Raw genomic sequence first — 24,053 nt, 5'->3', positions numbered from 1 at the left:
CACTTTTAGAATTGATTTTAAAAATTAGTTGTTCCACTGAGAGGAGGCAGGAGTGGATGTTTATCATGGTCTATCCAAGTTGCTATGGGGGAAACTTGCCCATTTTCCAACTCTGTTCCTAACTTCTGGAGTGGATGCATGGGAATTTGTATTGGTGAAAAACACTGATTGTTGTATGTGAGCAATAAATGGTGTCCAAATCTGATGATGGAATTTCAGGGTGATGCTTCAGGAAATACAAATTCTGCACTCCCAAGTCAGAAATTCTTTCCTGGTACTCTCAAGCAGAGGAAGAGATGGTCTTCCCAGTGAGTGAGATGGGTAAACGGTCTTCCCTGGCTATAGTAACACAACAACCTGCCCTGTATCTCCCCACATCCCTATCCCAGCTCTAGGGTAGGATGATCTGTGAGAGATTCACCCTAGCAGGAAACTCAGCACAGCAAACAGCCTGGAAATGAGGAGGGTGTAGAGTCTTTTGATCCCTGGGAAGTGTGGACACATGGCTGCAGGTTTGGCCAGTTCCTCTCTGAACCTATCAGCCCTTCTAGCACTTGGAGTTGGAAGCTTTTCTGGACCTTAGCAAAGTGTCATCCTGCCTGTAGGGAGGACTTCTTCGTGGAGAAGACAGTGTTTTGTCCTTAGGAAAGAAGGAGGCTAAAAACCAGAACTGCAGTGACCATTGAGGGATAGGTAGGAGAGGGATGCAGTAAGCACCTTCCCCTACTTCTTGTTGCCTCTTCCAAGTGTGCTGTGGCATGACAGGAATCTTCAGCAGGGCTGCAGGAGATGCTGACAGCAGTAGAGGGAGATGTAGTACAGGTTGGAGAGAGAAAGTGCTGCTTTACTGGACTGTGTCTGTCCCTTGCCTTGCTTGGCCCTGCCTTTCCCTCTCACCTCTCCATCCCTTCCAAAGCAGGCTAAGGGTCCCCCACTGTCCCCACGTCCAGAAGGGCATTGAAGGTGTGCTGGGCCTGGCTGGGAATGGGGTGGCAGGATGTGGGACAGCTTGCCCAGCCATATCCTTGTCATCTGTGCCTGAAGGATCACTGTGTCCAGCTGGAAGAGCCCTGTGACACTCACTTCCCTCCTCCTGTCTCTCCTCAGGTCTGATGCTGTTGCTCCCAATTTTCCATAAGCAGAATGAGAACCAAATCAAACGTCCTGTCAGCACGGCGGGTAGACTGCGCAGCGTGGGTAGGGCCAAGAGTGGGGCAGCATGCCAGGCTGGATGGCACTCACCTCTTAATGACAGCCCTTCCCTTCAAGTGTTAAAGGTTCCTCTGCCTTTGGTTCCTTGTTGAGCTCTTCCTGACCCAGAAAGCATGGAAATGTGAAGGGTGTGCAAAGCAGTTGCTGGTTAGTTGTTCCTTTATCTGTTCTGGCTGATCCCCCCAACCTCTGACAGACCATGGTTAGCCAACTTGTGCTTTTCTCTGCCAAGCCACAGGAGTGACAAGGCGTGTAGTATCATGATGGGCAGTTCTATATTATAATTAAAATAATTCTATATTGTTGAATAAAAGTCTTAAAAGAAGCATATGAGAAGGAGTATTCAGTGGGGAGAGAGTGATAGGGCAGAAGCACCCACACCACGATCCTGGAGGATGCTGTTCCTGGCAATATGAGCTGTTCCTTGGGCCCTGATAGGACAGGCTGGGCCAGAAGAGCCCAGGTGGGACTAGTATAAAATCACCACAGCCAGAGGCAAAGGAGCTACTTGCCACCTTTTGTGGTGTCCTTAAGCCTCTGTGCTCTTCTAGCAGTCCCTGCTGGGTGCTAAAGCCAGTACTTGCTTTCCTCAGCCCATGGGGCTTGGGCATGGCTCTGTCTCCGTACCCCAGGAGATGCTGTCTCTTTCTTGGCTCTCCTCCTCCCCAACACCATTGCTGCAATGCCTTGAGCTTTTAGCTCCTGCCTGTTGGCCTCTGCATGGCAGGAGTTCCCCTACAGACATGGTGCTTCACTGGCAGCTCTTGAGAGAGCATGTCTGCCATGCTGCTGGTTGTCTCGGCTGTGCTTTGGTCATGGATGTTAACAGACCACTTAAAACTCTGGTCTAAAAACCTTCATCTGGACTCTGTCCAAGTGCACATGGTTATTTCTCTTCCTTTGACCCATCTGTCACTGCCCACAGGTTTTTCCATAGTTTTCCCCTGTACTGAAGCTTCCCAGACTAAGGGTACCTGTGAGACAAAGCTCTTAACTGGGAAGAGCCCTGTGGCCAGGAGTTGGGGGAGCGCAAGCTGTTGTTCTTGCAGGCACAGAATCATGTGCTCCTGCTTTCACACAGCCCTGGGCAGTCGCCATAGGGGAAATGTGGGAGACAGTCTTTTCATAAAGCCTATGCGTGGGACAGATGGAAATTTGCCAACACCATCATCATATGTCACACCTGGAGATGTGCCAGCACAGGACCAGATGTAAACGTGTACACCAGGGAAGTTGAAGCCACCCATGAGACAAGGTCCATTTCCAAGGCACAGTGTAACAATGGCTCTGTTGTATCCTGGATTGTGCTGATCTCTGGTACCTTAATTCAGCAGTACTTTTTTGGCTGGTGTAGACCTAGCCAGTGCTGAGAGCTTGTCTTGCAGGGAAGAACCCATGCCATGGTCCACGAGTTGCACAGCAGCAGTGCTTCAAACACAGCGAACTGAGATCCAAGCATGCTAGTAGTACATCCAGGGTGCCACTATTCAATCCATCTCTCTCCTGACACTGTTGGGTCACGCTCCCTGTTCCTACCTGCTGCAGCCCAGGTCCTCTCCAACTCAAATAGCTTGTCTCTAAAGGATGCTCTTAATGACTATTTTTAAGTGTTGCTTGTCAGAAATAAACTCTTTGGGGCCTGGTTTTGTGTCCCGTTTGTCCAGTGTCAAAAAGGTTTTGTTTATTCTTGACCAGTGCTCCACGGCAATATCCATTGAGTGGTGGTCCCACCAAGGCAGAGTGTCCTGCTTCCTTGACTTTCTCTGCAGAAGGGCTCCAGTACCCACAGGCAGTGCCTCCTTCTGTGCTCACTGATGTTTAGACCCCTGATCCCTTCTGGCCCCATGCAGCTTCCCGCCCCCCCCTGCACTGCTTGAGTTTGGCAAGCACAAGGTGCAAAGCATTTATCTAGGCTCTCTGCAAAGCCAGTTTTACACCTTGCATGTGGTGACCATGTGTCTCCTGTCCAATTCCCTTGGTTTCCTCATTACAGCTTCATCCAGTCCTGCTCCTATAGGAATATCCAGGTGACTGCAGTCATCGAGACAAATCCCAGGCTCTCACCTTCCTCACAGAAGTAATTGCTTTGAGCTTGGTTTTGCTGTGCAGGGAAGGCTTTTGGCTCACAAAGGTGCTGAATTAATTCAGTCTGGTTTCACTGGTCCAAGCATTGTCCTTTGAGCTGGCCCACTGGGCCATGCAGCACTCCCAAGACATCTGCTCATTAGCAAGGGCTTAAGCCCAGAAGGCAGCAGTCCAGGTTAGGATTTCCTGGGTTGTGGACCTGGACTGTGTGCTCCAGGGCAAGCACAGACTTGGTGACAGGGGGGAGGATGGCTACATTTTACTCTAGAAATTGCACCCAGCAATGTCAAACTGCAGAGGAGCAATGTTTGAGGAGCTTCCTGATGATCTCATTCCTCTCAAGGCACTGGATTTCTGGGAAATCTAAAGGGCAGGAAATGCTTTAGTGGAAGTTGTTACAGTCTGCAGGCTCTTATCCTGCCAACTATACCAACTGTTATGGTTCAAAGTAACTTAGAATTTTTGGATCTGCGAGAACAAAGTCCAACCACCAAGCGTCAGGTGCAAGCACAGGCTTCTATTTGACAAATAACGAGAGCGAAGTGATATAACTGTGAATATATGGCAAATACATTGCAGGGAGGTAAAAAGAGAGAGAGAGAAAGGAAAAGACACAAAGAAGAGAGAGAGAGAGAGAGAGATGGGAGAGAAAAGAGTAAGAAAATTAGAAACAAAGAAAAGAATGAGGGAGTTTGAGAAAGTCACCACCACATGTCCAAAGGTGTCTGGCAAAGGTTTCTTGTTCTGATGGTATTGCAACTCTGGACAGGGCCCAAAGCAGGGTGGTGGGTCGGTGAAGGAAAACAACAAAATGGGAACATCAGTATTGCTTATATGCCTCTGAATTCCTGCTATTCCAGGCAAATTACTCACTGCTCGTTAGTTGGCCCAAGGAGAGTGGAAATTCTTTTTTTTTTAGCTTTCCTCCCCAGGAAGAGGAGAGCTGTCATTAGCACAAGTTAGTCAGTTGCCCGTTATCAGCAGGAGGTTGGATGTGTTCCATTTAATTCAGAGACAGAAGAGGAAACAGGGTAAGAGACAGCGAGAGAAAATCACCAGTCCTGGATCCAAGCATTGAGCCAGCCACTGGTTGATGCTGATGAAACTCCCCAAGCCTACCCATTGGTGGGCACATCATATTATAGCCCTGTGTCACTTAGTAAGCATGGCTGAGACGTGTCAGATTGAACAGCTGGAGCAGACCTCCACCCACTTTGCTCTCTAATCCTTATTTCTATCAGACCCTAAGTCATATGGAGACCCTATCTGTCTCCTTCCTCTCCAGCAATCCCTTTGGAAATGCTAATGAGGATTTGGATAGAGGGGGGGTTGCAAAGGTGACTTGGCACATACTGCCTGAAGAGCAGCCTAAGAGGGTCCCATGGAGGGAGTTCCTCCATGCGGTCCCTTACACCACCTCATGTCTCAAAGATGCTATATTCTTCACTCATTGAGGTGATCTTTACATTGCAGACAGAGGGAAAGGATGAAGATAGCAGACAGAAGGAAAATGAGGAGAAATACTCAGAAAGCCAATTATTAATACACTCAAATGTCATTTCAACCATCCAATCCCATCCCCCCATGAGTCGAAATATCATAATGCAGATGATGGTCACAAGCGTAGCACTCCAGCTTCAATTCAAGTGATGCAGATACCTTGTCCTTCAAGCAGTGTCACCTCTTGACTTAACTGGTCCTGTAGAATCATCTCTGGGACCTGCTTTACCTGTACTTTAATTCTACAAAGCTGCATTTGACAAAATTATTATTTTTCTTATTATTATTTCTCTTATTATTAATTTTTATTTAATGGCATGAATAGTCTGGCAGGATCTCTTAATGGGTGGGTGGGACTGCTTATGCACCCCAGCTGCTCCCAACAGCACTGGAATGGAATGGATGGATGGATGGATGGATGGGTGGATGGATGTCTCCTGCAGCAGCAAGCAAAGCTCAGGGCTGGAGAGCAAGTCTGGGGCTCATGGGAGCAACAAAAAGGGGCAAACACTGTTTGGATGTTCTGTTTTGTAAAACCAACATTGAGAGAAACCGAGGCCTCTGGGAAGAAACTGAGAAATGAGCCATGAGCCCAGCATGACATGAGAAACCAAACCAAAGACTGACTATTTGTCAGGTGAACTGCAGTGGGGGCACTGGGACATTTTACAGATGTTCCTGGCTGAGCACCAAGTGTCCGGTGGATGCGGTCAGGCTGTGTCACAGCCATATTGCAGCCATGTCACGGCCACAGCGCGACAGGCGCGAGCCTGCGCCTCCAACGGCCTCGGCTTCAGCAGCGCATTGCGCCGAAGGAAGTGGGAAGACGGGCAGGCAGGGCAGAGCCGAGCCGGGCCGGGCCGGGGAGTACCGGGGATAGCAGAGGCGGGCTAAGCGGGGCCAGGACAGGCAGAGCCCGGCCGAGGCGCGCAAAGCTGTACCGAGACGCGCCCCAGCCCTCGGGCAGGGTCGTGGCCGACGCCGCTGGACGGCCCGAGGTCCCGGCGGGCCGGTCCTATGGCTCTCTGGTTGTATGGTTACCAGCAGGCCGGGGTCCGGGCCAGGGTCCTGTCCCCGCCCCCCGCCGTTGCCATGGCAGCGCGCACTCCCACAACACCCGCCCCGGAGCGGCGTCCAGAAGCGGTTCCGGCGGCAGCCGGGAGGGGGGCGCGGGAAGCGTGGAGAGCGGCTCCCTAGTGGCGGCGGCGGCGGCGGCGGCGGCGGCGGGACCCGGAAGTGCGGGACGGTGGGGCTGAGGGAACCGCGGGATCCTTCGTACCCCAGAGCAGAGCGGCGGCCCCGGCCCCGGCGGGAGAGCGGCGCCCGGCCCGGCCGCTGCGGCCCCGGCATGTTCAAAAACACGTTCCAGAGTGGGTTCCTCTCCGTGCTGTACAGCATCGGCAGCAAGCCGCTCCAGATCTGGGACAAAAAGGTGAGGGGGCGGGTGAGCAGCGTAGCCACTCGCCTCAGACTGGCGGGGCTGCGCCGGGCCGCTGCCGTCCTGGCGTGGCGAGAGGAGAGGAGAGGAGCCGCGGAGCCGCGGCCGGGCTGCTTCGGGCACCCGTGGGGCTGCTCTTGGCCTGAGCCACCCATAGCCCGGGGGTTACCCGAAGGCCCAGGAGCAGGCCAGCGCCGTGCTGGGAGGTGCAGCCCTTCAAGAGGCCCCGACACACATCAAAGGCTGGAAAGGCGGAGGAGAAAACCGCCCGGGCCTTGCCAGTTCGGCGGCGACTTCCCCAGTGCCGCTGGATGTCACTGGTTGGGGCCTGTGACCTGTGTTTGGTACTGCTAAAAGCATGTCACGGCAGGCGGTGGTGGCTTTTTGGAGTCCGAGGAGTCGGGAATGTTTGTTTTTCCTTCCTGTGTGTTTCCAGCACGGTTCTGCTGAGGTTGCCGGGTGCCTCGCACCAGGGAACCCTTTGGGAGCCTGTAGGTGTCTGGACCTGTGGCCTCCCGCTGTCCATGGCTGTATTGCTGCCTGCAAGGGCTTCTGCAAAAGGTGCTGGGAACAGGCTCCCGCCTCTGAGGGTCTAGGGACAGTATGCCACTACGTGCTTGAACCTAACCTGATTTCTTGTGGTTGCAGCAGGAATCAAAGCCTTGGGGGCAGTCAGCAGGCAGCATCGGTGTTAGACCGCAGCGGGCTTGTGTGAGCATTTACAAACAAACAAGACAGGGGATGGGCAGTGCAGGCCGTCCTGTTTGGCATCAGTGGGGCCCCCGTGTAGCTCTGCAAAGGACTGGCTTGCCTTGTGTTGCCTGTCGGTGTGTGTGCACTTGTTGGGGCTTTGGCACAAATATTCATGACTTTTTAAAGGATCAGCAGTTGATTTGAATGGTGTGAGGATGAGACACATTAAAGCCTCTTAGACGAAGGGATGTAGCATGCGTAGAAAGGGAAGCTACAGGGAGTCTGGGCTTAGCCTCCTGGGAGGTGGAGGTTGAACTGGAGACCTGAGGTCCCTTCCGATGCTTATTGTCTTACACAGGGTGATACTGTTGCGATCCCGCGGCTCATGGGGTGACCCAAAGGAACTCTGCTCTCAGGGTGTATGTATGCAGCGGTCCCCATGGGTGCAGTAATTGCTGGACTGGCTAGGAAAGACTGATGAAAAGTTATTTCTGCTTTTCCTGTCTGTGCAGGCTGTTCCCATCACCTGCCATAGGGCTGGCGTGTGGCTGGACTCCTCTGGCGCTGCCCGGCATGAGCAGCCTTGCATCTGTGTGAGCAGCCGAGCTGTGTGTGGATGCTCCTCCTTACTCGGATGTCTGATTGTCCTCAGGAAGAGGAGTCAGCTTGGGAAAGCTTGTTGGGAGGTTTGCTCTGCTAACAAAGGTGCAGCATGAAACCAGAGTGGTTTTCTGACCTCTTTGCCTGTGGATATCAGCATGGCTCACTCTTTCATCTTCCCTTTCCATTTAAAGGAGTTTGGGTGCTGGGTTTGTAACAGCTTTGGCATTGCTGATCAACACCCTCAGCGTGTTTGCAGCAGGAGGAGGCATCAGGAGGCAGTACTTGGGGCATCTCACGGCCAGGGAGCTGAGAAAGAGGAGTCCCTCGGGTCTTCGCTCCACCGTGTGTTGGTGTCATCTCCCCTGCTCAGAAAATACTGACCTGTTGACATCCCAGGAATGTTCCAGCTCTGGCATCGCCACAGGGGAGGGTTAGGGCTGGGGTTTTTGGAAGGAGGGAAGCAATGAAAACTCTGCAATAAGTGACTTCTGCTTTCTTCAGGCGTGCATGAAATACTCCTGTAGTTTTGCTGAGAACTGGAACCGAGAGCTGTGGTGTTTTTCTGTGTCCTCACTGTATGCCTTGAGAAGTGGATTCATAGCTGTCCTAACAGGGACTCTCTTCTCTTTGCAAAAAGTGTTGTTGGGCAGTGACTTTTTTTTGTTAGATCTTGGGGAATCTCAAGCTTTTGTGACATGGGTAAAAGTTTCTTGTTCAGCTGTTGTAGGATGTGCTGCTTGTGATGGTGGAGCCAGTGTGAAGTAGAGGCCCCTTCACCTGCTACAGGTGTAGAGATGGGGCCCTGGAAGCTTTTCCTTGTTGTGAGTATGTGCAACCACCTTCTAAACAGCAGGATACAGTCATTTCCTTCTCCCCTTTCTCAGGGGCTGGGGTAACCTCTGGACAGGACTTGGCAGCAAACCCTGCCAAGGCCGATCTGTGCTTGTTACCAACATCCTGTCCCGGGGGACTCTGGCAGGTCTGAAGTGTCCAGGCCTTGGGAAGACCCTGGTGACTGTCCCACCGTATCTGCAGGCAGAGGTTCCTCCTTTAGCCTTGTCTGTGGAGACCAAGTAACTGCAGGGCTGTGCTCATCTCCTGTCTTCCAGAGCTGGACGTGCTGGTTTTGAGACCTGTTTGCAAGGTGTCTTCTGTTTGCCTTCCAGCTCTTTGTTGTTCAGAGTCCTCAGTTTATTCCTGCAGCAGCCTGCCACCATAGTCTTCCTCGCTGACATGTGGAAATGCACTGGCCAGTCTCCAGGGGACTCACTGACACTTTTCTGCAGAGCAAATGGGAAAAGGGTCTATGAAACTTGTCAAACCTGTCCATCCTCTTGTCAGCTTCTCCATGTTCCTTCTGCTGATGTATCAACACAGAATATCATTAGGCATTGCAAATGCTGTTAGGAGAATACAAGGTCAGCTGGCATTCAGTGCCCATCTGAAAGTGAAATTTGTGCAAATACTACTGTGAGGTCCTCTCTTGCAGCTTTTCTTGGACTCTTTAGTTCTGTCGCACAGTGTCCTTGTGCCAGATCTCTGCCCCTTGAATACAGCTGTCTGTGCTGCTCGCTCCTCTGCTCCAAAGCTGTGTGTAGCAGGCTCTACAGCAGTGCCAGGTTCTTCCTGCTTTTGCCTCTTGTTCTGCCCTCTCTCCCTTCCTGGGGGGTGGGTCTGGTGCCTGTTGTGGACCCACCACTGGCTTTGGGAAGGGCTGCCTGTCCCAAGACAAGGCCATACCCATGCCTAAATAGTCTGGATGATGGCACAGGCTGTTGTGCTGCTGACACAACACCATCACCTAAAGCTGGGGTGGCCAGCAGTGCTGTGGGAATGAAACCTCCTGAGGCTGGCCTAGGACTCTGGCATTCTGTCCAGCTGCCAGTGGTTGGGCAGCTGGACCTGGGGGAGAATTGGCCCTTCCTGCTCTTCCTCCAGCCTCAAGAAATATGTATGTTCAGAGACCACTGTCTGTGAAGCTGCTGCTTCCTCCAAGCCCTGCTAGATCTGAAGCTGGCATCTGCAAAAACTTTTTTGGTTTGTCTTTAGACAGCAGGTAACTAACTTCTCAGTTATCCTAATTCAGAGGATACTGGGCATTTGAAACATTTCTCTTTTCTAAGAGGGCTACTACCCTTTTTTCCAGCTTCAAAAATCCACCTTCTTAGAATTAAGGTGGCTAGAAAATATTGGCCAAGTCGAAGTGTGCAGTGCTTTGTTTAGATTTCCAAATTTTTCTGAAAACTTCTCTTTCTGCACTTCTGAGAGGTAGGGAAAAGCTTTTGCTGAGCTGCCACTGCAAGCTCAGCAGGCCAGTCCCTCTGCCCTGTTGCTGGCTGGACATTTTCAATTTTGTAGCCATGCTCTGCTGCAGTTGCCACTGAAACCTTTAGGCAGACCTGGAGCCCCGGTGTTGGTGGGTTTGGAAGGGTTGCCAAGGGAGGGTGGTACAGAGCTGGCAGTTGCCTCTTGGTCAGTGCGAACCCATTGGGAAGAACCCCCCAGAGCAGGGGTGGAAGGGAAGGAAGGGAAGGGCTTCTCTGGCTGGGATCAAGACGTTTCCTCTATCATGACAGGGTCCCCAAGGCAGACAGGAGGTGAGCTTGGATTTTGGCAGGGAGCTTTCTCTGAAGTGAACCAAGGGGCTGAGCAGGAGCCCTGGTGGCATCTGTGTGACCTGGTCACAATCTCCTTACAGCTGGGTATTCGTTGAGCTTGCAGAAATTGACACTGAACTAGGGGGGACTGGGAGGAAAGGCTCTGCCACAGCCTGGCCCTGGTTTGTACTTGTCTCCTCTCTTTTCTGCTGTCTTTCATCCTGTTTCTGGCAATGCTGAGGAAAAAGAGTTGCTTCTCTTCATTGTACTGTAATCTGGGGAAGGAAAGCCTTCACAGGCTAAGGAAAGGGACCTGGTTGCAGATAGAAACACTGCTGACTAGTTGGTTTAAAGCACATGTACCCATTTTCTCTGCTACTGGGAAAAAAAAAAAAAAAAAAAAGCAACCATAAAGGGGGGCAACTCGTCCAGACTTTATGCGGTAGGTTTTTCCTGAAGAGACCTATAAATCTATGGGAGTTTGATGCAAAGGGGAGACCTCCAAGCTTACTGTTTTCTGGAAGTATCTGTAGAGGCTTGAGGCACGGTTAAGAGTAGCCCGGTGGCAGGGTGGGCTGCACTCTAGTGTTTATCAGCAGCAGCTGCATGATCAAGATTGAGGTTTCTTGAAGCTGCCTAGTGTAGAACTGGGCTGGTGGGCAGTGTGGGCTGCTCTGAGAGCTTATCTGTTTCTTTCCTGTTTCTGTAAATAATTTTGTGGTTTATGACTGGAACCATCCCGTTAGAAGCTTAATGTATCCTGTATAGTAGCAGCAGTGATAAGTGCTAAAGAAATGTGTTCCTGGGCTTGGAAGGAGAATTGCAATTCGCTGATCCAGCACTGGGGAAGGGCAGAGGGCTTAATTAGGAAAAGTGCTCCTTAAATGGAGATAAATTTGATGGGAATTCAGCTGCTTCATTAAAAAAATAAATCCTCAGACCCTGGGATTCAGCCATATTGCTTGTGGAGAAAAGTGAATTTGTGTTGGCTCCAGGTTCCAGCCCTGGCCTCCCTGAGCTCTGTGTGGAGCTGGCTGCAGCCAACTAGCCAACCCCCCATGCCCCTCAGCAGAGCACATCATGATTCTGTGCTTGCCCACTGTAGTTTGATCTTGCTGTGACACTTTTCTGTTTGTTTATTTGGGCCTTTTAACATGAGGCTTGAGTCATTTGTGTTCACTGTAGCATATTTTGATAGCTCAAAGTCTTGCACCCAGTGTCCCTGCAATATGCTGGGCCACAAACTCCTTTCCTGGCACTCTGGGGCAGTGGAAAAAAAGCCTTGGGAACAATGATGTGCAGGGCCAGAGGACCTAAGTGAACATAGATGGGTCCTCCTGGGATCTTTTTCACCCTCTCAACGGAGCTATGGAGGCCTCTTGTTTCCTCTCAACTAATGTCTGTGCTGTCTGCCCCACTTTTCTTTCAGGTGTGCAATGGCTACATCAAGCGGATCACGGACAACGACATTCGGTCACTGGTACTGGAGATTGCAGGAACTAATGTCAGGTAGGAGAAGGTGGTTTGCTCTAGTGTACCCTGGGGGTTTGGCCCTGGAGCAGAGTGGAAGATGTCAGTGCCTAGCTGACAGTCTCTTTGTCAGTAAATTGAAGAATTTGGGGTCAGATCATTGAAACTCCTCTATGGGACTGTATTGTGCCTTTCCTTGGGTGTGCTTTTAGAGCCAGAGTCTCTTTTGTCCCCAATTAGGCTGAAGGATAAAAGATAAAAATAAAGTCACATTATTTTTCCACCACTTGGAGAAATAAGCTGTATTTGGTACTAGGTCCCCAGTCAGTGAATCATAGAATCATGGAACCATAGAATTGTCTGGGTTGGAAGGGACCTCAGAGATCATCAAATCCAACCCTTGATCCACTCCTGCTGCAGCTCCCAGCCCAAAGCACTGAGTGCCACATCCGGTCTCTTTTTAAATATCTCCAGGGATGGGGAATCCACTATTTCCCTGGGCAGCCCATTCCAATGTCTGATCACCCTCTCGGTAAAGAAATTATTTCTAATCTCCAACCTAAACCTCCCCTGGCACAACTTGAGACCGTGCCCTCTTGTCTTGCTGAGAGTTGCCTGGGAAAAGAGCCCAACCCCCCCCCCTGGCTCCAGCCTCCTTTCAGGGAGTTGGAGAGAGTGATGAGGAGCTCCTCTGAGCCTCCTCTTCTCCAGCTTGAACACCCCCAGCTCCCTCAGTCTCTCCTCATAGGATCTGTGCTCGAGTCCCTTCACCAGCCCAGTTGCCTCCTTAGGACCCGCTCCAGGACCTCGAAATCCTTCCTGAGCTGAGGGGCCCAGAACTGGACACAGTACCAGGGCTGAGCACAGGGGCAGAATCCCTTCCCTGGACCTGCTGGCCACGCTGTTCATGATGCAGGCCAGGATGCCATTGGCCTTCTTGGCTACCTGGGCACACTGCTGGCTCCTCTTCAGCTTCCTGTCAATCCAAACTCCCTGGTCCCTCTCTGTCTGGCTGCTCTCCAACCACTCTGTCCCCAGCCTGGAGCTCCCCATGGGGTTGTTGTGGCCAAAGTGCAGGACCTGGCACTTGGCCTTGTTGAACCTCATCCCATTGGAATCAGCCCAACTCTCCAGTCTGTCCAGGTCCCTCTGCAGAGCCCTCCTGCCTTCCAGTTGATCCACACTCCCCCCCAGCTTAGTGTCGTCTGCAAATTTGCTGATGATGGACTCAGTCCCCTCATCTAAATCATCAATAAAGATATTTAACAGAATTGGGCCCAACACTGATCCCTGGGGGACACCACTAGTGACCAGCCTCCAACTGGATCAGCACAGTTCAGCACCACTCTCTGGGCCCAGCCCTCCAGCCAGTTCCTAACCCAGCACAGAGTGCCCCTGTCCAAGCTGTGGGCTGACAGCTTTTCCAGGAGAATGCTGTGGGAGATGGTGTCAAAGGCCTTGCTGAAGTCCAGGTAGACCACATCCACAGCCCTCCCCTCATCCACCAGTCGGGTCACCTGATCATAAAAGGAGATCAGGTTGGTCAGGCATGACCTGCCCTTCCTAAACCCATGCTGGCTGGGTCTAATCCCTTGCCCATCCTGCAGGTGCTGTGTGATTGCACTGAGGATGATCTGTTCCATGACCCTGCCAGCCACTGAGGTCAGGCTGACGGGCCTGTAGTTTCCTGGGTCCTCTTTCCGGCCCTTTTTGTGGACTGGCGTGACATTCGCCAACTTCCAGTCATCTGGGATGTCCCCAGTGAGCCAGGACTGTCGATAGATGATAGAGAGAGGCTTGGTGAGCTTTTCTGCCAGCTCCCTCATCACCCTTGGATGGATCCCATCCGGTCCCATAGACTTGTGGGGATCCAAGCATCTCAGTAGGTCACTGACTGTGTCCTTCAGGATTACAGGGGGGCTGCTTAGATTCTTGTCACCTTCTATAAGCTCCAGAAGCCAGCTGTCCTCAGGGTAACCTGTCTTTCTGTTGAAAACTGAGGCAAAAAAGGTGTTAAATACCATGGCCTTTTCTTCATCTTTGACAACTATATTCCCGCCCATGTCCAGTGAAGAATGGATGTTTTCCTTGCCCCTCCTTTTGTCATTAATATATCTGTAGAAGGACTTTTTGTTATCCTTCACAGAGGTGGAGAGATTCAGTTCAAGTTGCGCCTTTGTCTCTCTAATTTTCTTTCTGCACAACCTAACTATATTCCTAAATTCCTCCTGAGTAGTTAGCCCTTTTTTCCATAATTGGTAGGCCCTCTTCTTAACCGTAATTTCTTTCAAAGTCTCCCTGTTCAGCCAGACCGGTCTCTTCCCTGCTGGCTTGCCTTTCGGCACACTGGGACAGCTGCTCCTGTGCTTTCAAAACTTGCTCCTTGAAGTACATCCATCCCTCCTGGACCCCTTTGTTTTCAAGGGCTGTTTCCCAGGGTATACTCTGAACTAGTCTTCTGAATAGGCCAAAATCTGTCCTCCGGAAGTCCAATGCAGAGGTTTTATTGACGACCCTCCTTGTATCCCTGAGTATTGAAAACTCTATTATTTTGTGATCACTGTGTCCCAGACATCCACCAACCACTACCTCTCTAACCAGCCCCACTGTGAACTGTTTGTTCACTGTTTGTGAACAGGAGGTCTGGCGGGGCTCCATCCCTGGTAGGCTCATTTACCAGCTGGAGCAGGAATTATCTTCTATACACTCTAGGAATCTCCTAGACTGCCTAGTCTCTGCTGTGTGGAGTTCCCAGCAGACGTCCGGCAGATTAAAGTCACCCATGAGAACAAGGGATGACGATTTTGAAACATCTGCCAACTGCTTGTAGAATAATTCATCACCCTCATCATCCTGACTGGGTGGTCTGTAACAGACTCCCATCAGAATATCAGCCTTGTTAGCCTTCCCCCTGGTTCTGATCCACAGGCACTCAACCTTATTGTTACTGACTTCAACTTCTACAGAGTCAAGAGACTCTCTAACATACAGAGCTACCCCTCCACCTCTCCTACCCTGCCTGTCCCTTCTGAGGAGCCTGTAGCCACCCATGGCAGCACTCCAGTCATGGGACTCATCCCACCACGTTTCTGTGATAGCGACTATATCACAGCTTTCCTGCTGCATGATGGCTCCCAGCTCCTCCTCTTTGTTGCCCATGCTGTGTGCACTGGTGTAGATGCACTTCAGCTGGGCTGCTGATTTGGCTCTTTACTTGGGCTGTCCACCCTTGGGCTCCTTTCTGGAGAACCCGGTTTCAACCCCTTCCCCCTTCAAACCTAGTTTAAAGCCCTCCTTATCAGCCCTGCCAACTTATGGGCTAGAGTCCTTTTTCCCCTGTTAGATAGATGCAGCCCACCTGGTATGCTGAAATTTGGCTGACATTTTCGCTGAAATTTGCTGGCAGTTGCTGAGAAAGCAGCACTCAGCATTCTGCGTCTTTTATTGCCTTAGGCCCGTTCTGCTCTCCCCACGTGACTGCTGCTCTTCCAAGAGCAGGAAGATCAAAGGGAGATTTATGAGGGGAGTTGCTTATGGTGCTTTGCTTAGCAACCTCGTCTCCATCAACCAAGGAGAGAGACACCAGCTCCATGAGTGGGTTCAGAGTCTCCAGGCTTCTCCAGGGAAGAAGTCTCCAAGCTTCCACTGATTCAGAGCAGGACTCTCCTTATAAAGGGCAGTGGAGACTCTTCTTCTGCAGACAGACTGAGCCAACACTTCCTCCCAAGATGTGTTGATTCGGAACTTGCCAGGCGTGACGTGTACTTCTAGGACTCATGACCTTTGTTTTCCCAGCCATACAGAGCACACAGAGCCTCTGCTGTGCTCTGCAGGGTTCAGCTAAGGGTAGGAAGAGGTTGGGTTTAGAAACAGTGCTGACAGTGGACTTGAAACCCAGGAGGTGAAGCCTTTTTTCTCATTCTCCCTGCAGCTACCTGTGAAACCCTTCCTCCTGTTACAGGAAGCTCTGTCTGTTGCTGAGATCCTACAGACACAATTATCTTTTTCTTTCTCCAAGACTGTGTTAGTCCAAGGGAGTGAATTGGAATTCAGCTCGTGTGCTTTGTACCACATGGGATCCTAAAGCATTTTTCTGTCCCTCTCAGTACCACATACATCACATGTCCTGATGATCCAAAGGAGACTCTGGGCATCAAGCTACCTTTCCTAGTGATGATCATCAAGAACCTGAAGAAATACTTCACTTTTGAAGTGCAGGTGAGGAGCAAACAGTTTTGCATTCTCGGCTGTTGTGATGTTTCAGGGGTTTCTGCTATGGGGGCATCACTCAGCTCAGGCAAATTGTGGTGATTCCTGAAAATGTTTTTTTTTCCTATGTTAAAAATACTTCTTCTGTGCCCTGCTTAAGAGACAGGTACAGCCTGAGACTGGATCAGTTGCTCTCTCGGGGGTTCCTGACACCAGAGTCAGCAGCTTTCCTTCCTTGCCCCAGGTGCTGGATGACAAGAACGTACGCCGGCGTTTCCGTGCAAGTAACTACCAGAGCACAACTCGGGTGAACCCCTTCAGCTGCACCATGCCCCTGAGGCTGGATGATGGCTGGAACCAAATCCAGTTCAACCTGTCAGACTTCACACGTCGGGCTTATGGGACAAATTACATTGAGACCCTGAGGGTTCAGGTGAGGAGGCACATCCTGCCCACAGCAGGCAATGGTTGGCAATCTTCTGCTGGCTGGGACAGCCTTGCTGTGGCTTTTGGATCTGGGTTTAGTCCTGAATGGTTCCTGTACCAGTATGCTCTTCCCAGAGTGTTTCAGGAAGGTAACTGAGGTGGCAGAGGTCTTGGTCTTGTCTTGTTTACTGGACTAAACTGGGATGAAGGGCTCCATTTCCATCTTGCTGGCTGTCATCCGAGGTAAGAGTTGCAGCGCATCTGATGTTCCTTGTGTTCCATGTGTCCTGCTGGGTGGAGGCCTGGGAAATGGCAAGGTGCTGCCTTAATGTCCAGATGGTGGCTGGACATGAGCCTGGCTGGTAAAGACCTAGGGTGTTATGGTGTGTACATACACCCAGTCAAGCTTGTGGACCCTGCCTTGACTGAGCCATTTGGACCAGAACTGACACAGCATTTGCTCCTGTTGAGGATGTGAAACCTGTTCCATATGCTGGAAATTCATGTTCACTGTGTCCAGTGGCATGTGTTATTTTGAGGATGCCTGCTCCTTCATATGATGGGACTACTGCAGCTCCTGGCCCTGAGGAGTGAGTGTTGAAAATGCAGCACACTGAGGCTGGGAGTGCTCTGGTAAATGCTGATATCAGTGGAGAAGCAGAGGTGGGTTCACAGCAAAGATCCTGCTAACTGAGGTGGATCTCAATTTGCAGAGATGCCAGACTGTGACCAAATCTCCCTAGCCAGTTTGTATTGCTGGAGAGAGCATCTAAAACAAAGTGGGGGGCATGGGCCAGTGTTTCTTCTCTGATACCCTGTCAGGTCCAGTGAAAGGCAGTGAGGTTTCTTCTCCAGCTGCTGAGCTGAGGAATCCAGGCTGCTGCATCACAGCAAAGCTGGATGTGGAATGAGCATGGAGAAAATGAACCTACTCTTTGTTTTGACTCTCAGATCCATGCCAACTGTCGCATCCGACGGGTCTACTTCTCTGACCGGCTCTACTCAGAGGATGAGCTCCCAGCTGAGTTCAAGCTGTATTTGCCTATCCAGAACAAGGCCAAGGTGAGTTACCTATGGGCCAGGAGGGGGGAACAGCAGCTGGCCCAGGCTGGTGTTCCGTTTCTCCTCCTGCCACCTGCACAATGCAGAGTTTTTTCTAGTAGCTGAGCTCTTACCAGCCTTGGCCATCAGCCAGGGAGCACCCTTGCTGTTGCCAGGGTGAGCAGGTGTCTTGCTGAGTGGCTTTGTTGCCCAAACATGTGGAAGTTGTCATTCTCATCTAGGAGCAGGGTGAGCTGTGCAGCTGCTCCCCACAATCTGCTGGCAAGGTGGCAGCCTCCTGGCACCTCTCTGGAGCTTTGAGCCATGACTCAGCACAGCACCTTTGCTCTTCAGAGCTAGCTGCAGCTCCACAGCCAGTGTCTCGTAGGAGAGATGTTTGTGTCCCTCAAGCACAAATTTACTCCACTCTGATCTCCCTGGCCACCTGCCTAGTAGTGCTGTGATGCAGGAAAGAGACAGGCAAGGCTATGCAGAGAAGATTCCTGGATAAAAATTCAAAGAGCTGAGGGAGGATGTTAGGTGCTGATCATAGTGAGAGGTAGAAAGCAGTGATAAAGGTGAGAACTTCTGTTCAGGGTTCTGTCCCTGCCTGCTGGCCTGTAACAATCTGTAGGGCAGTCTGGGGAATGCTTGGAGCCCTCTCAGTCTTGGTTTGCCAAGACTAGTAAGTGTCTCCTTTCTTCTTCCCTCTCTGTCCAGAAATAACACCACATTGGGAAGAGGTGGAGGAAATGTTTGGGGTCAGAAGGAAAACAAATGCTCATGGAAGTGAAGTGCCTCCAAAGAGGGGATTCCTCCCAGCAGGAATAGTGAGGTTAAGTGTGCCCTTTTGAAGATACCAATTTTATTTTTTTCTTTCCTTGTTTTCCATCTCTTATTTTATATATGCTCTAAATATGGATGCAAAATGCATTCTTGGAAAATTATTAAACGTTTGATTCCGTAAGTCTGCTCCTGACTTCTTCTGATGGATCCTTTGACTTGCATTTCAGAAAGTGTTGAGAGATTTCTTTCAGAGCCCTAATATTAGGATTTGCCTCTGAATTTGACTTTGACAACATCAGTGTGTGAGATAGAGCACAGGTGTGAACAATAGCAATCTGGAGAGAGGAAAAAAAATACCAGAGTTGCCACAGAGAAGACAGCATGTGTTTCCAGTCTGTGAGGTTTGTGGCCCTCTCTACCTATGACACAAACTCATGCTGTTCACTTTTAGTACATGGAAGTGGGTTTTCCTTCCCTTCTTACTTGAATCTCTTTTTGCAGTAGTGACAAGTTGGTCTTACCTGCCTCTTGGGGCACAGCTCTATTCACTGTGTAGTGAACAACTCCCCCCAGCTCTCACCCAGTCCTTTAGCAGCTACTTATATTAAGAAGCACACAATAGTCTTCCAGCTGCCAAACTGTCCCCTTCCCCAGGGATCAAAGGGGAGGTTTAGTATAGCAGGAGAGGAAGTCTTTTCCTGTTCAGGAGCTGCCCTTCCCTGCCTCAAAAAGCAATCTGCCTTTGTTGTGGAGAGGCTTGTGGAAGAGAGGCAGCAGAGCTGTGCCAGGAACAGAGAGCCTGGGAGTGGCAGTGCCTGTCCCTGGGGCCAGCTCGGTGCAGCTATACAGGTGGGAAGGTACCTAAGGCAGGTCCTGGGTACTGATCCTTCCCTGAGTTTGGGCTGGGCAGTGAATGGCATAGGCTTTCTTTACTTTCCCATGAAAAAAGCTGGTCTCCCCCAGAAGAAGGAGAGGCTCTTGGGGAATATCTGCCCCGGAGTCTGGGGTTAATCTTGACTATTGACACCCTGCCTAGTTTAAGGGCTTGGCGTGTCTGCATCTTTGTGGTCAGCAGCTCCTCTGTGTGGACCCCGCTTGACCTGTGTGGCCTCCTCAGCACATCAGTACAGCTGCTGCATTTGTACCTTTAAAGCTGCTGAGCTTTGAACAGGGGGTGCTTGCCCCATGGTGCCCCATGGTGCTGGAGGTCTTTTCTTCCACTTCTGGAAGGCTTTCTGGAGAAGACCTTTCCAATGTTAGTAGCTTGGTAGCCAAGCCAAGAAAGCCTGCATGTGGGGGCACCATCCATCTTGGTTTGACATCTGTGGAGGCTCAGCTGGACTTGAGATTTGTTGAGTATAACCACACTGTATCAATTGCCAAGGATTGGCCTTCATGAAGTCCTTGGCGAGGCTTTCCTGCCACTTTTGCAAAGCTTGCTAGGGCTGGGGGAGCTGCTGAGGGCAGGGTAAATCATGCATGAAAAAGGATGCATGATTTATCTGGCTGGGTGAATGATGCATCCTTTTCCACAGAACTCATGAGTACGTCTTTTTGGCAGTGATTGGTGTCCAAGAGGTTGCAAGGGGCCACTCGTGCCTTTCCCTGCCCCGGCAGGGCCCTTGCTGGAGTTGCCCCTTCTCCTGAAGGAGCTGCACTTGCTCTTGGGTGAGTGACCTTAAATCATGAGGAGGGGTTGGGCTCCCCAGAGCCTTGATCTGACTGCCTCTGGGGAGAGCTTAGATGGGGCCTCCTGGCAGGAATTTTTGTGAGGAGCCCTGAACTCAACCTGGAGCAAAGCGGGGCCTGCCCACGGATGAATTTTCCTTGTCTCTGCTGACTTGTCACCTTCTTCTTCTATTGGTGGGGACAAAGTCGTCTTGCACGTGGGCACTTTGATGAGGACCCAAGTGCTGGGAGCCCGCTTTCTACACCTAAAGCAGAGCTTCCCTTTGGAATCTTGTCTGGAGAAGGATGGTGAGTGTAGAGCAGGAAGAAAGTGCCGAAGGAAGCGATCCTCCTTGAGCTGGGCAGGGGAACGGATGTGCTCAGGGTGAGCTGGAGCAGCTGAAGCAGTTGCAGCATGTTGCAAGCCAGGGCTGGGACATCCCTTGGCTGTGGTGTGTAGAGGAATGGCTTGAAAGGCAGGAGCATGCTGTAGTGCAGCATGCTTGTATGCACAACCCCATGTTTGAGGCTGATCAGAGAAGAGGAGATACGAAGTGAAAAACAAGCAAAAGCGGGTGCTATGCAGGACATTGCTAACCACACGGTGGGAGGGGCGAGCCTGTGCTAGGCTCGTGGCTCCCACCCCTGCACCAATAGGATTCACCTTAGCTGCACGTGAACAGCATTGGGTGACCAATAGAAGGCTGTTTTGGAGTGCGTGGACGGCGCGTGGGCAGCTAAAACAGTATATTAACTGAGCTTGTACACAATAAAGTTGAAGCGTTGACCATACCTCTGTGAGGACTCATCTTTGACTTTGTGCTGAACCCCTAAGGTCGCCCTTCACTGGTGGCTCTGCCCAAGCAGATGTCAGGGGAGGCAGATGACAGGCTTTTCCTGTTAAGATTTCTTTTGTCTGTTTGATCTGCCATTGGGGCTGAGACAGCCTGTGTGAGAGCCTTGCCCTTTGGAGTGGCAGGACACGACAGGCTTCTGTCCCTGCCTGTAGCTTTCCTCTAGGTTTTTTCAATGGGGGAAGCCTCAGAGCCACTAGAGGTGATAAGATGGTGGATGCTAACTCATGCTGAAGCAGACCTTCAGACCAGCTGCTCCACAGTCCCTGTTGAAGCCATTGATGGGGTCCATCCCAAAGGCATGGTTGCATCTGGAGAAGCAACCTCTACTTGCTTTTTGGAACAAACTATTCTCTTAGGAGGTGCTTTTCTTCTAACTCCTTCCCAAAATCTAATCCATCTGCAGCCTGGGAATTGGGAATGGGGGTGTGTCCTGGTTTAAGATGACCCGGATAGAAAAACCCTGCCTGGAACACCCCTAGCTACTGACAGCCTGTTAATGAGGCAGCTATAATGAGCAGCAGTTGAGCCTATGGGAAGAGAGGATGGCTCAGGTGACTAAATGAACCAATTACAGTATTTCCTTCCCATGCTGCTTAGTATAAAAGGCATTTACCAAGACAGGTTGCCTTCTACCTACTCAGGTTTTTTCAACCTTAAAGTATCTCTCCCTTCTTCTCTCTGGGAGGGATTTGGGAATAACAGAGAGCATCTGTCACTGCCCAGGCACTGTCCAAACTGTAATAGATTTATTGGTGGCCACTGTAGGGCCTGGATAACTTCGTAGGTCTATACTTCAATATATCCATATTTTGTTTTGCTCTGCAAGGCTGGAATTTAAAACAGGATCAATGTGTCATTCATCAATACCCTATGCTCTTTCCTTGCAAATAAGAGTGTCTCAACATTGTTGCCCAACTTGCCATATCTTATTATTTGAACCTCTTAGGTATTCAGAAGAAACAAACTGGGTTGTTTTGTTTTTTTTTCTTGGTTGGGGTCTTATGCCACTAGTCTATTCTGCAATAAGCTGGGTAGTAGCTCTGCCTGGGTACTTTGTACAATTTTTAATGACCTATATTACAGATTATATCTTCAATATTTTAATGGGAAATTGTACATCTTCTTTTCATACCAAGTTGACCCCATCAGCATTTGGAGGTCCTGTAAATAGTTGTCCCTGTTTCTGTGAGCTACTTATGTTCACTGTGTTGCAGGGGTGGTTTATTGTCAGCAGGCAAGACTAGGACTTACAATACAGGTATGACCACCACTCAAATGTTTACAGCAGCCTTTGCTGATATCCCTCCACCCATACCGGGATGAGTCACTGTTGTATCAAACCCAGCAACAAGCACTTCTTCAATACATCTGCCTATACTGGCATGGGTTGCTGTTGTATCAGATCCTACAGTGAGCAATTCTTCCATCCCTTCACCTATACTGGTGCAGGTCCTTGTTTCATCAGGCCCTGCAACAAGCACTTTTGCCATCCCTTTGCCTATAATTGCACAGCTTGCTTCTGTGGTCAAAAACTGAAAAAAACAAACTCGGCCCTGTGTCACCAAAGACATAACAAAGATAGAACATCTGGGAGAGAGCTCCAATGAAGATGAAAGACCAGATCAGGAAGAGAAGTTGTAGAGAAACAAGATAAACCAGGTGCCTCAAGTTGCCAAAGAGTGGGTGTGAGTCCACCTGCGCCTGGTTAGGGCAGGCCCCCCTATTACCAGAGGGCCAATAAAGGTGGGACACACACCCACAGAGAGAAACTCACTCTTATGCAAGGTAATGGAGAGGCCAGCAGCTCGTCGAGCCTCAGGAGCAAGAAAGGCTCTTCCTGCTACATTTGGTGGAGAATGCGGGCAACATACAGACGTCTAAAGAAGCAATATACAGACGTCTAAAGAAGCAGCAGTGTGAGGAGCTGGCAACAGGAACATTCTCCCTGATTTGAAAAAAGTGCCTGGGCTAACACTCTCCCTGAAAGGTATGACCAGCAAGCTCTTTGGATTGGAAACCCCTGAGCAGAGGGAAGCCAAGATAAGGATTCTCTCTTTGGAAACCCCTGAGCAGAGGGAAGCCAGGAGGATGGAATCCCATGAGGAAGGGTTAAAACCTGTGTATGGAATCCCATGAGGAAGGGTTAAATCCCGTAATCCCATGAGGAACCAGAAACCCACAAGGAACCAGCAAGCTCTTTGGAAACCCCTGAGCAGAGGGAAGCTAAGATAAGGATTCTCTCTTTGGAAACCCCTGAGCAGAGGGAAGCCAAGAGAAGAGCAGATACAGGAGGGAGAAGAACAACTCAAGTCGGAAAGGCAGAGACTTTGTGAAAAGTGCCTGGGCTGACATTGAACGGTTTGCCTAGGCTGCAGCAGTGTGAGAAGCTAGGGTTAAATCCCGTAAGCTATAAGTGTATGTTTGTGTCAGTTGAAAAAAAAATGTGTATCAGTGTTGTAATGTTTGTAAGCTAGGGCAAACTGGGAAAGCTTTGCTGTATAACAAAGGGTTAAATCCCGTAAGAAAAAAAAAAAAGGGGGGAAATGTAGAGAAACAAGATAAACCAGGTGCCTCAAGTTGCCAAAGAGTGGGTGTGAGTCCACCTGTGCCTAGTTAGGGCAGGCCCCCCTATTACCAGGGGGCCAATAAAGGTGGGACACACACCCACAGAGAGAAACTCACTCTTATGCGAGGTAATGGAGAGGCCAGCAGCTCGTCGAGCCTCAGGAGCAACAAAGGCTCCTCCCGCTACAAGAAGTCCTCTGCAAAACTTTGAGTACATGTCCTTCAAAGGTAGCCCTTCCCTCATCACAAGAGAAGGAATTGGAGTCAGAAGTTTGCAGTCCTTTTCTCTGAAGGACATGCAAAACCTATGAAAGAACTTTGGCCAGCATGAGGGTGATATGCTTATCACCTGCTTACTTCGGTGCTGGGATGGTGGGGCTGGTATAATCTACCTAGGTAATAGAGAGGTTAGATGACTGGAGAGCCTGACCAGAAGTGGAGGCATCAACAAAGCAATTGGGAAAAAATTAAACATTGTCAGCCTCTGGAGAAAGCTTCTGGCAGCTGTGAAGGCCACATATCCTTTAAGGATGACTTTGAGTGCCACCCAAGCAAATGGACCAGTATGGAAAAAGGTATTAAATACCTTAGAGAACTATCTGTGAAAGAGGTGATTTATGGTGACTGGCAAATAAATGTTGATCCTGATGAAATGCCCTGCCCCCAACCTGTATCAAAGAAATTTGTGCAAAGTGCACCATCAGCTTACTCCCACACACTTTCCAACATGGTCTGGGGAGATCCCGATGGTGATAAACCAGCAATTAATGAAGTGGCTAGCAAGGTACACCAGTATGAAGATAGTCTGTCCCTTCATTCTCCTGTTGTTGCAACTGTGGAGAAAATGACCAAAGAAATAGCAGGTAGAGTAGACAAGATGACAGAGAAGTCAAACTTCTGCCT

General features: G+C 50.3%; 2 protein-coding genes across 2 annotated transcripts in view; both read left to right on the top strand.

Moving 5' to 3' along the window:
* The window catches only part of CSNK2A2 (casein kinase 2 alpha 2), a 28,974-nt gene extending 26,241 nt beyond the window's left edge, over positions 1 to 2,733 (top strand). Inside the window, exon 12 of the mRNA XM_030457629.1 lies at positions 1,108 to 2,733. The gene's annotated coding sequence lies outside the window, so the exon portion shown is untranslated. The remainder of the gene's footprint in view (positions 1 to 1,107) is intronic.
* Positions 2,734 to 5,815: 3,082 nt separating this feature from the next.
* On the top strand, positions 5,816 to 18,246 carry LOC103530634 (cilia- and flagella-associated protein 20). The gene is made up of 6 exons (XM_030457731.1): positions 5,816 to 6,229; positions 11,558 to 11,637; positions 15,705 to 15,816; positions 16,052 to 16,240; positions 17,185 to 17,295; positions 17,995 to 18,246. Exons 1-6 carry the CDS (start codon positions 5,831 to 5,833, stop codon positions 17,998 to 18,000), a joined length of 897 nt encoding a protein of 298 aa, XP_030313591.1. The 5' UTR covers positions 5,816 to 5,830; the 3' UTR covers positions 18,001 to 18,246.
* Positions 18,247 to 24,053: the final 5,807 nt, after the last annotated feature.

The sequence above is a fragment of the Calypte anna genome, chromosome 11 (genome assembly GCF_003957555.1).
Source record: "Calypte anna isolate BGI_N300 chromosome 11, bCalAnn1_v1.p, whole genome shotgun sequence".
In the NCBI taxonomy this organism is placed as follows: domain Eukaryota; kingdom Metazoa; phylum Chordata; class Aves; order Apodiformes; family Trochilidae; genus Calypte; species Calypte anna.
The sequence above is the reverse complement of the archived record's forward strand: the minus strand, read 5'-3'. Positions and strand labels throughout refer to the sequence as shown.

What these genes read in the sequence shown, in the direction of transcription:
- LOC103530634 (XM_030457731.1), top strand. Translation starts at nt 5,831, where the DNA reads ATGGTTACCAGCAGGCCGGGGTCCGGGCCAGGGTCCTGTCCCCGCCCC. An exon ending in ATTGCAGGAACTAATGTCAG is followed by an intron (nt 11,638 to 15,704) that starts GTAGGAGAAGGT and finishes TGTCCCTCTCAG; the next exon opens with TACCACATACATCACATGTC. An exon ending in ACTTCACTTTTGAAGTGCAG is followed by an intron (nt 15,817 to 16,051) that starts GTGAGGAGCAAA and finishes TCCTTGCCCCAG; the next exon opens with GTGCTGGATGACAAGAACGT.